Genomic DNA, 11945 nt, shown 5'->3' with positions numbered 1-11945 from the left:
TGTACTTGATCCCAACTAAGATATAATTAATCCTTATTGGAAGCAGAACCAGCCTAGTGTATTACTAAATGTCCACCGTTCTGAGTTGGCAGCTTATTGGCCCGTGTATGGGGCCCTCCGACGGGCTTCTCTGATCGATATCTGGACAAAAGTTGACGAGATGTTGAATGGGCAGGTCTGAAAATCTCGTCGGATCACAGACCACATCTGTTCATTGACAGGGTCCCGCGATCAGGGCCTTATTTATCAAAATATAAATTTTTCTGAGTATTTTAATTTAAAAAGTCAGACCAATGTAGAATCCATGACTGAACCTTATCTATCATTAAAAAAGCACAGATTGGGGAGCAACCTGAAAATATTGAGCAAAAATCCGAATCATACTATTTTTTTGGGTGTTTATCCTGAATCACTCAATTTTTTTAGGCAAATTCCAGCACAAACCACAGAAAATTCCAAATAGGATGGGGACATCTCCCATTGACTTATATACATCTCAGTAGGTCTGAGATACCGGATTTTCGGATTTGGACTTTTTTCATCCTTGGGGTATAATAAATCTTGAAAATGTAGAGGGTTTTTTTTTCCAGGAAAATTCTGATTTTATAGTAAAAAAACTTTCGGGTTTTTGGCATTTGGACTTTAATAAATAATAAATAACCCCCTTAGTATCCAAGTGAATGGGTCTACCCTTATAAAGGGGCAGCACAGAGCTACGTGGGAAGTGTTCCGGAAAGGAATCTGTGCTGTCCAGAAAGAACATCAGAACAAGGTTAAATTTGCCCATTAACATCTAGGAAACATTCAAGACTACTTGAACATCAGAAGAACCTGATACCAACAGTAAAGCCTGGTGTTGTATAGTTTGGGGCTGCATCAGGTCCTGGACAACTCACCATCATTAACTGCACTGTACAGTATTAATTGTACCAGATAATGTGAGACCATCAGTCAGAAGATAGAGGCTTAAACAAAAGTGAACCTTGCATATGACAATGACCCTGAAGATTCCAGTAAACCCACCAATGAATAGTTGAAAAAAAGAGAAATGAAGGGTTCTGTAACCCTGGATATAACTCCATTGAGATGTTGAGGAAGGGTTTGAAATAGGCTGACTGTATATGCAAGACATTCTCCAACACACAGCTGAAAGCATTTTGCATGGAGGAAAGACACGAGTCTTCACCTAGTTCATGTCAGAGACTGATAGACAGTTATATGAGATGCTTACTTGAGGTTGTGGTTTCTGCCAATGAAATGTCATAGCTGGAAATTTTTTATTGAATTATTGCAAATGCGTCTTGGTTTTTTTTTGAACAGTTACATCATCTTTATCTTTATATACTGTTTGGATGAAGATAAAATATTGATGTCCACATATTACAAAAGAAGAAGAAACTTTACATGGAGTTGTACCTACTTTCTCATATTCCTGTACATACAGTATGTTAGTATAAACAAAATAATTATAGTATAAAGTTAAGCCCATCAAACCATTGTGTTGCCACAAGTCGGACAATGAACGCAAAGTCAAACCATATACTAGGGAAGTCTTCCATACTGAAATGTGCAGCAAAATGTATTAACAGTCTCTATAAGGGCTTCATGAAGCAGAGGATGGCCTGTCCATGGAGAAGAGTAGCCAACAAGCAAAGCATTGGTCAACTCACATCATATTAATTATCAGCAAATGTATCATAGTAACCAAGGACAAACTTCTGGTAACAGTGATACCAATGGCAGAGCAGTGAACAGGATCTATAAGCAAAGGAAATAGAAAAAAAATCAAAATTTAGTCAAAAAATCAAGATATAGATACTGTATCTAAACAATCCTTTCTGAGATATTTATACTGTAAATGATGCGTTTTTTAAAATCAATTATGAATAACATTATTTTTTCTAATTATCAGCTTTTCCCGTATGGATGTTAATTCAGGACATGTTCATTCAAGATTATACCTCTGATTTGCAAGACTTTGGGGTAGAATTCATTCCAGAATTTACATTGTTTGATTCGCATTTTCTGTTTTGTCAATACGTCCTCCGTGTCTATCACTGTGTAATGTTGATCATCAAGAGTAAAAGCAGGCCATTGGTTTTGCAACGGTTCCGCCCCATTTGGGTTCCTAAAAAATGAGACAAATAAGAGAGAGGAAAAATATTAGAACATAGAACATCTGCTACCATCTGATCCCACTTTCAGAAGATGGGGCTGCATGCTAGTGATGGACGAATTTATTCGCCATGCGCGAATTCGCAGCGAATTTGCGCGATTCGCAAAACGCCCGTGAAAATTTGCGGCAAAAAATCGAAAAAACAGACGCCGGCGTCAAAAACGGGCACCGGCGTCAAAAACGAGATGCCGGCGCAGTTTCGCCCATCGAAACAAATCGAAACGGCGCAATTCGCCCATCACTACTGCATGCACTTAAATTCAATACTTTTAGTTGACTATTAAAGTACTTCTATGTAATCATATACAGTAGGAAAAATAAGTACTGAACACATCGATGCTTTTCTAAGTAAATATGTTTCTATTAGGACTACTGACATTTACATGAAATTTACACCAGAACTCAAAACAAATAAGTCCATCGATTACATTATCTGTAACTTAATTGTGGAATGACACAGGGAATAAGTATTGAACAAATGAAGAAAATGAGGTGCAAAAAGGCATGGAAAGCCAAGACACCAAGGGGCCAATTCATTAACTTCGAGTGAAGGAATAGAAGAAAAAAAACTTCGAATTTCGAAGCGTTTTTTTTTTGGCTACTTCGACCATCGAATGGGCTACTTCAACCTTCGATTACGACTTTGACTTCGAAACGAACGATTCGAACTAAAAATCATTATTCGATTCGACCATTCGATAGCCGAAGTACTGTCTCTTTAAGAAAAAACTTTGACCCCCTAGTTCGCCACCTAAAAGCTACCGAAGTCAATGTTAACCTATGGGGAAGGTCCCCATAGGCTTGGCTAACTTTTTTTGATCAAAGAATAATCCTTCGATCGATGGATTAAAATCCTTCATCGTTAGATTCGAAGGATTTAATCGTTCGATTGAACGATTATTCCTTCGATCGTTCGATTGAACTATTTGCGCAAAATCCTTCAACTTCTATATTCGAAGTCGAAGGATTTTAATTCCCCAGTCGAATATCGAGGGTTAATTAACCCTCGATATTCGACCCTTGATACATTTGCCCCTAAGTAATGCACTCAACTGACATGGCCCTATGCACAAGACTCCATTGCTGGAAAAAAAGCATGTTGAAGCTTAAATTGAAAGTTGCATAACATTTGGACAAACAAATGAAATTCTGGGAGAATATAGTCTGGTCAGATGAGAACAAAATTGAACTCTTTGGATGAAATCTGTCCGAAGATTAAAAACCTGCCATGCATATAAAACATTGAATTAATTATTAACTCGTAGAGATCAGAAAGTAAGTGGGAGAAATTAGAATGACTTGAGTCAACAAATATTTGAAAATTGTAATTTGTGCCAAAGTATTTGAAAAGAAAACACTGTTTGACAATACATGGAATCCTTATTATCTTACTCTGACAACTGTAAACAACTACATATCATTATAAATATCATGTTTGAGCATGAACACTTTGAAGATGATATCAGTCCTACCAGAGGTGACCAGACCAGAGGTAACTAAACTTTTTGCATCCACCAGCTGGAAACTGGAGTTAAATAAACTACCCACCAAGAAAACTTCAAAGTTTAGAGCATCAAAGGAGCTGTAAAATCTGACTTACTATGAGCGCGGTGCAAATAAATTGTAATTTGTGCCTTGACCTGGTTTAAAAACCAATCAGAAGGTTCAGAAAGTAGCTCACTATGCAGTTTGCAATACCTGTGCTTTAATGGCACATACCAATAGGTACCTGGATCATTTCTTTTTTGTCCTTGAATTTTCATGTCATCATAGTCTGCTCAGCTGTAAATAATCTCTCTTTAGGTTCTCTAATTTTACCATGAGACCCTGTAAACCAATTTTACCATTAATCCCTAGTAGTGATGGGAGAATTTATTCGCCAGGCGCGAATTCGCGGTGAATTTGCGCGATTCGCCGGCAGCGAATAAATTCGCAGCAAAAATTCGCCGGCATCAAAAACGGGCACCGGCATCAAAAACGTCCGGGGGCATAAAAAAACAGGCGCCGGCGTCAAAAACGAGACGCCGGCGAGGTTTCGCGAATTTTTCGCCGTTTCGCAAATTCGCCCATCATTAATGCCTAGCTCTGAGCTCATTCTTTGTCATTTGTCTTTGTCTGCTGGTACCTGGGTGTTCTGTGTTCTGTTTATTGGTTCCTGATGCCTCCTTTACCCTAGTCCAGCCATTTGTATTTGATCTCCTGGTCTTGGTTCCTGTTTAAAGTTTGCATAACCATTCTTTCTATGGTAGTTTATCTGGTTCTGACCCAGTCCATCCAACTACACCTAGCTATGATCTTTCTGACTCCTTTTCAAAGTTTTACATTTTGCTCCATTTCTTTCATCATTGGGAGTCTCTGGATTATCGTGCAGTAACACATGATCTGAGTATCTGAAGACCAAGTCCAAAGCCAACTCTTATACAGTATGTAGAAATAGCTTAGGCTGGAAAATAGTTATTCACCTTGACTCTAAGATTATGTTATGAGACATAGTATCACAGGCACAAGTGAGCACACTACGTAACACTTGAAAAAGGCCTCAAACCCCTATCATTGCCTCATGTTCCTTTCTTGTCCCCTTAAATGAGAAGATGTCCACATTCTGCCCATATACTATGTCATCTGTATGCAGTTCGGGCATGCAAATGTAGCTGTACATAGACAAACAGGTTCAAGTGGTGGAGCTCCAGTCTGGGCCACCAAAGAGTTCTGCATGTCAATGGAAGACACAACCACCCAAGCGTAAAGGTTCAATGTAGGCAATAACATGGTATGTTGAACCTGTTTTTGGCATTTTGCAGCTTTTCACCCATGATAACTGAGTACCATGCTCTGATTCTTTACATTTTCAATATCTGACTTGCCAAACTATGAGATATCCCCTGGTATAAATCTCTATATATATCCGAATAATTACTTAAGTGAAACAATGCTATGAACATATAACAAACTGGATAAATATACACTATATACTCCTGGTGCAAGTGCTTGAACGTTACTGGGTCAAAAAAATAATCACTTTAGGACCCATACATAGATCACAAATGCCTGTACCTGATTAGTAGATGCATTGCCTGGGATGTAGTCCTTAGAGCAGCACATACATAGGGAATTCCTGATATAGATTGGGGTACAAATGTTGTGCTTGGTATAGAAGCACAGAGAGTTGCAACTCTGGATTTAACCAGAAAATCTGAATGGCAAAAGATGCAAAGTACACACATCTCTAGGATTCCATACAATGTATTGCCATTTTGCAGTCTGTTTTTCATTTTGCCCTATTTTTATTAGAAGCATCCCCCAAAGCCCCCACAAATTAAAATATATGCTCATTTGCACAGAATTTAGATATTAACTATAATGTGTATTTAAGCCACTGTTGCCATTCATTTTTAAACTCTAATTTATTTTTTAATTGTAGGCTTGGCTATAAGGATACAAATATTAATGATGATAATAAAAACAAAGCACTCACCCTGTTTTTGCAAAATTAGCCCATTGTCTCATTACTGTACGGCTCAGTGTTTCCTCTTTTTTGGTATAATTAAGTTTCTTCTCCAATGGCTTTCCAAATACAAACTCAATCTCATAGCCATGCATGACTCCCATCCATTCAGGCCAAGCAAGCTGGGAAGATCTGTGTTGAAAGTAGTACAGATAAACATTGTTCCCAAGGTCCGCATTTCTCCTTGTAAATTCCAGTAGAGGACATATAAAATTGGAATCTCCAACAATGTCATCCATGGCATCATGATAAAGAGCCGGATCCTCTTCATCTTCCCAGTTTGTATAATGGAACAGGATGGAGTCTACTGCAAGTTTTGTTGCTTTTGGGAAAGATAATCTGACACTTTCTTCAAACTGTGCTCTATTTATATAACTCTCATGATCTTTACTGAATCCCGGAATTCCATATACAAGGAAATATGATCCCTCATCCTTATTAACTCCAGTTAAAATATCTGTGTTCTTTTTAAGTTGACCAAGTTTTAACAACTTTTCTGGCATTTCTGTGAGAAAATCTTCATCAACGACAGGAGGAAAAGTAATTTCTATTATTGATCTCTCATTGGATGGAATAACAGAATAAGCTTTCTCAGATATCTCATTGGGAGTTTTGGTACGAAGGCAGGCAATGATTTTGTTATCAGTCTTGTAAGAACAACCCAGCTGATTGGCTAATATCAAAGCTCTGTGCCTGGCTGCTGTTTTATTTACAGCACCCCAAGGAGCGTTAGCAGAACCACTTTGCATAATGGCTCTTGTAAAATATGTGTGGCTTTTTGGAGAAAGCAAATGATAACTTACTGAGGCTGCTCCAGCACTTTCTCCAAAAATGGTTATGCTTTGAGGATTCCCACCAAATGCTGCAATATTCTCATAAACCCATTGAAGAGCCAATCTCTGGTCAAAGAGGCCAACATTTCCTGGAGCGTCAGAATTTCCAGGAAATGACAAAAATCCCAGGGCACCTAATCTGTAGTTCATTGATACCACAATGACCTGTTCAGATTGTGCCAGAAACTTGCCATCATACACATCAAGAGAAGATGTCCCGGTTTCAAAGGAACCACCATATATCCAAACCATGACACTTGCACCTTTTGGTTGTGGATCTGGAACCCATATATTAAGATACAGGCAATCTTCACTCACTTCTGTGTTTGGATTCCACATCTCAGAACCAGAAAAGCCTGGAAATGTTTCATCTGCTATTTGAAAGCAGGAATTTCTATAGTTTAAAGCATGCAGCACATCTGACCATGACTTTGGAGGCTCAGGTTTTTTAAATCTTAATTCGCCAACTGGGGGCTCTGCGTATGGAATTCCAAGAAAAGCTGTAACTGTACCAGAGGGTACTGATATCTGCACCCCTTTTACTTTTCCGTGTTTGGTAATGACGATATGATCCTCAGAAATGATGCAGTCCACGAGAAGTAAACACAATGTGGAGAAGCAGATTATAGCCATGGGCTTGATTGTCAACATCTTGTTAACTGAAACATGAAAGAATTTGTTTTAGAAGAATTTGAGCATCAAGAGATCCTGGAGAAATTCCCAGGGAAAGTGCATATTTGAATAAAAGGTATTCCAACCCTGTTTAAAATGGTAGAAATATTAGACACTGGTGGTGCTAACATACAGTATAGGCACCCCAGTGTTTTAGGGTTCAATTTCATGACTCTGGATGATGAATATATTCCCCATCCTATTACAGGAGATCTAATAAACAAAGGTCTTTGAAAGAACTGAGTAGGACTTTGAAACAGGCTAGGAACTATTTCATTGATTATTAACTTGATGATTCAATTAAAATCAATTAAAACAGGGACTCACTTGTATGAATGATGCACCACCCTATAATTTGTATCGTATTTATTGATTCAGCCAAACAAAAGATCACAGTTGTTTGCAAGATGGAAACAACACAAACAGGGGAATTGCTATTATATATTACATTAATGCTAATAAAAATGCAAATGCTAGTCTGTAGGTGATTGAAGTATAGCACTTATCAGGTCTTTTTTATAAATTCAAAAACTTTTATTCAAAGCCCAATCTCAATGCAGACTGTATAATGAGATATAGATCTCAATGCAAAGATGTTCAACTGAAAATATCAATTCACAACTGGAAATTGAATCACATTACAGAAATAGTTCCATATTAAACTAAGTATAAGTTGTGAAATGGTCTCCTCCAAGATGGTTTCTTGTGGTTTGAGATTCTCTCTCTCAGTTCAGAGACAAAATGAAACACAGCTACCTGTTAAAGTGCTCCTGCTTCTAATACATGAATAAATTGCGCAAATACCCTGAATGAAGAAGATCTTCTTTATTCGGGCATTATCGAATTATTATTATGAGTAAAATGTAAACTATTTTTGACCCTGAACCAGCTAACCTCTTCTTGAACTTTCCATCAGACTGTCACCCACCATTTGATCCCATGTATCCATTCATGTATATCTATCTGGGCACAATACCGCAGTTTCTTTCCCCAACCAGTGGATCACTAGCAACATTTTGCTCACCAACCCCTTGGATGTTGCTCCTAGTGGCCTCAAAGCAAGAGCTTATTTTTGAATTGCTGGTTTGGAGGCAAGTTCTGGTTGTATACAAACCAGGTGTACTTCCAACCAGGAGCTTCTGTAGGCTGCCAGTTCTTATAGAGACTACGACATTGGCACCCCAAGTGTTTTAGGATTTCATTCTTTATTAAGGGGCCGATTCATCAAGGGTCGAATATCGAAGGTTAATTAACCCTCGCTATTCGACTGGGAATTAAAATCCTTCGACTTCGAATATCGAAGTCGAAGGATTTAGCGTATATACTGAGATCGTACGATTAATTCAATCTTAATTTGGATTTTAATCCAACGATCGAAGGAATATCCTTCGATCAAAAAAAGTTAGCCAAGCCTATGGGGGACCTTCCCCATAGGCTAACATTGACTTTGGTAGCTTTTAGATGCTGAACTAGGGGGTCGAAGTTTTTTTAAAGAGACAGTACTTCGACTATCGAATGGTCGAATAGTCGAACGATTTTTACTTCGAATCCTTTGATTCGAAGTCGTAGTCGAAGGTCGAAGTAGCCCATTCGATGGTCAAGGTAGCCAAAAAAAAACTTAGAAATTCGAAGTTTTTTACCTTCGAATCCTTCACTCGAAGTTAGTGAATCGGCCCCTAAGTGTTCACTCTCCGTGTAGATATGATGACTATTTTGGATTAGTAATTTATTATTATTCGGATTAATAATTTGATGGATTATTCTGACTATTATGGAGTGTTAACAAGATTGTAATTGATCTAAATAGTTGGGAGTTTGTGTTTATGCCCAATTCTGTTGAGACTGATCTGAATTATGAAAAGCTCTATAATGCCTCTGTACTAGGTAAATTAAGTATCCCAGTGATAATGATGGCAGAAGTAAATCAATACATATCTTTTAAAAAGCAAATACATTTCTATTTAATAAAATATAATTTCACTGCTCAAACATCTGTAACATGAATCAGATTTCAGAAGTAGACGACTCTACCAGAAACTGAACCTGCAAGTAGATTAATAGGAAGAATTTGCCATAAATACTTCTTGTATCTATGGGCTCATTCTAGTTCTTCCCAGAGAATGCATTGAGTTGGGTCATTGACAATACTGTATGTATTTTGTACCAACATGCCGTGCTAGAATAAAAATAAATTCAAATGGATTTAGGAAACTCCTACATTTGTACATGTCTGCTTATGAGTATTGTGTATACAGCATATAAATAGGGATGGGCGAATCTGAGCCGTTTGGTTTTGTTAAAAATTCTCCGACGGCGAATTGTTGCCGACGCCCTTAGACTATGGGCGAAATTTTGTTGACGTGCGTCTTTTTTTTTTGATGCACACCACCATACAAGCCTATGGGCGTCATTTCCGCGATGAAACAAGGCGAAAAAATTCGCCCATCCCTACATATAAATAGCATTGCTGTTTTATGGTTTTTTTACCATAATAGTAGAAAAGAAATGGCTTTAATTATGAAATAATTTTTGAAAAGCAAAAGTTGCATATTTGCTATCAAGTAATCCATAGCAATTTAACTGAGTTCCTAAATCTGTACAAACTTTCCACCATATATCACTTTACCCCTTCTTCTTCTAGACTGTAAGCTCCATTGAGCAAGGACTTCTTTACCTCTTGTACTGATTAATAGTTGTATGTCTTCTATATCTTAGGAATACAGTACATACCCAGCCATTGTGCAGCACTGTGGATATTTATAAATATGCAATGGGTTTTGTTCGTACGTTTAATTAAAAAAAAACATATTTTTGTTTGCACTATTGGGTGCTGTACTTGAACCATTATAAATATGTAATTATATTGTTCGTTGTCCAGCTAATTGTGTCAGAGCACATACCCACTACAATGTTCTTTAGTTATTTATAGACTGTGTTTTTCTGCAATGGCATTCCATTCTGTACCTTCCTGAGAAACAGGACATTATTGTTATTGTTATTGCCATACTGATCACTAATAAACATGAGGCTAGCAAATTCCATTGCTGAATCAAATCACCAACATAAAACATTTTATTGCTTATTTTATTGTTTTAATTACCTGGCGTATTGCACCTTTTATCCAATTCAGTTCCCAAGGGCGAGCAGCCGCCAATGGCAACAGCTCCCTGCTCAGTTGTCTTCTCCAACAATGCAGAAAGTCTAACAGAGAGTTTGCTTTTAAGAAGAAGCAGCTAATCCCTCCCAGACATTCTGTATCACATACTCACACTCCTGCAAGAGGAACAACTGTTGCACCCCACCCAAACCCAAATAGGAATATGAACAAGAAAGAAATAAATCAAGAACGGTATTTGGATAATCCTCAAAACATATAAATGAGTGTGCTGAACTCAAGCCAAATCCAAAGAACAAAATTGCCCATTATTTTGCAGATGCTGAAATGTCATCTTCCAAAGTACTTCCATCCATTTTATTCAGCAATACGTTTTTATTGAATATTTGCAATTAGACTTCAATCACATTTGATGACAGTTTTATAAGTAGGCTGACGTTGCTTAGCTTAAACTGAAGCAACATTGTAGATACAAGCACTAACAAGAGCAGAAAGTGAGTAACATACAACCATCAATAAACCTTGACTCACCCCGTGGAACAATACAGAGTTCTGAACAGAAATTTACTGGTGTACAATTACTTACTCATTAAATGAAATGATTAGAAAGGTAATTTGTGTCTTAGATGTTTAATCATTTATAAATGCTTGCTTTGTCTGCAGGGTCAAGTCTATTAAAATAGAAATACCTGGTATCCATAAATAAATATAATGATAAATAAAAGTTTACTTTGTCCACCTTTACTTTCATGTTTTTTTTGCCAACTCAGTTGGTGAAGAAGGATTAAAATATCGATAAAAGCAGGAGAATCCTCCATTTAGAAGAATATATATTCCTTTCTAGACACCACCATAATTAAAGTCAATTTAAGAATCTTTCTTTCAGTCTTTTGGATATATAAATTGGGATTGTGTTCCTACAATGAACACCCAACAGGGCAAGAGATGTAAGAATTTTACAGTAGTATCTAATTAATCTGGAAGAAATCTCTATTAATTCAAACCATGAATCGTGGATCCAGGGATGAAAGCTAAAGAAACAAGTTTATATTAGTCTCCTTGCATTTTGGGCAAAAACAGTTAATTTCAAGTTCCTGCTTTTTACATAGTGTTGAATTGCAATTCGTTAGAAGGGATGTAGAAATAATAAATTATTTAGCCAATTTATCAGCAGAATTTCCTGAGGGGGTTTCTGACTTCCTACTAACCAATGTTTCTAAACTGCTTAATCTAAAAAGTTTTTTTTTATTTTTAACAGTCAATATTCAAAATTTCATCTGAAAATGTTGTCATTTATCTTTCTCACTTAAAGATTCAGCATACCCTCTTGTTCAACATTAGTGCAATGAATACATTCTGAATAGATTCTGAATGAGACTGAATAGTTTCTGAAAATATGTTTTCCCTGTTGTTTTGTTCAGGGAAATTCCATGTGTTTTTTAATTTCTTGAGCTATGTATTTATCCTTTCCTTCCCTCAAATATCCAAAAAAAAACCTTATTTTTGTTTTGTAGTTTAGGGGGCCGATTCATCAATTGTCGAATATCGAGGGTTAATTAACCCTCGATATTCGACTGGGAACTAAAATCGTTCGACTTCGAATATCGAAGTCGAACGATTTTGCGCAAATCCTGCGATCGATTG

At 37.1% G+C, this 11945-nt stretch overlaps 1 protein-coding gene across 1 annotated transcript; it reads right to left on the bottom strand.

The window, feature by feature from the left end:
* Positions 1-1263: 1263 nt before the first annotated feature.
* On the bottom strand, positions 1264-10563 carry LOC108700455 (cholinesterase). Its single transcript, XM_018233663.2, has 4 exons — positions 10287-10563; positions 5652-7173; positions 1962-2128; positions 1264-1758 (listed from the first exon to the last, which is right to left on the bottom strand). Exons 2-4 carry the CDS (start codon positions 7163-7165, stop codon positions 1667-1669), a joined length of 1773 nt encoding a protein of 590 aa, XP_018089152.2. The 5' UTR covers positions 7166-7173; positions 10287-10563; the 3' UTR covers positions 1264-1666.
* Positions 10564-11945: the final 1382 nt, after the last annotated feature.

The sequence above is a fragment of the Xenopus laevis genome, chromosome 8S (genome assembly GCF_017654675.1).
Source record: "Xenopus laevis strain J_2021 chromosome 8S, Xenopus_laevis_v10.1, whole genome shotgun sequence".
In the NCBI taxonomy this organism is placed as follows: Eukaryota; Metazoa; Chordata; class Amphibia; order Anura; family Pipidae; genus Xenopus; species Xenopus laevis.
The sequence above is the reverse complement of the archived record's forward strand: the minus strand, read 5'-3'. Positions and strand labels throughout refer to the sequence as shown.

Coding starts and splice junctions, on each gene's coding strand:
- LOC108700455 (XM_018233663.2), bottom strand. CDS start 7,165: ATGTTGACAATCAAGCCCATGGCTATAATCTGCTTCTCCACATTGTGT. Junction 2,129..5,651: donor GCTAATTTTGCAAAAACAGG/GTGAGTGCTTTG, acceptor CTCATTTTTTAG/GAACCCAAATGGGGCGGAAC. Junction 1,759..1,961: donor CAAAGTCTTGCAAATCAGAG/GTATAATCTTGA, acceptor CTTTGCTTATAG/ATCCTGTTCACTGCTCTGCC.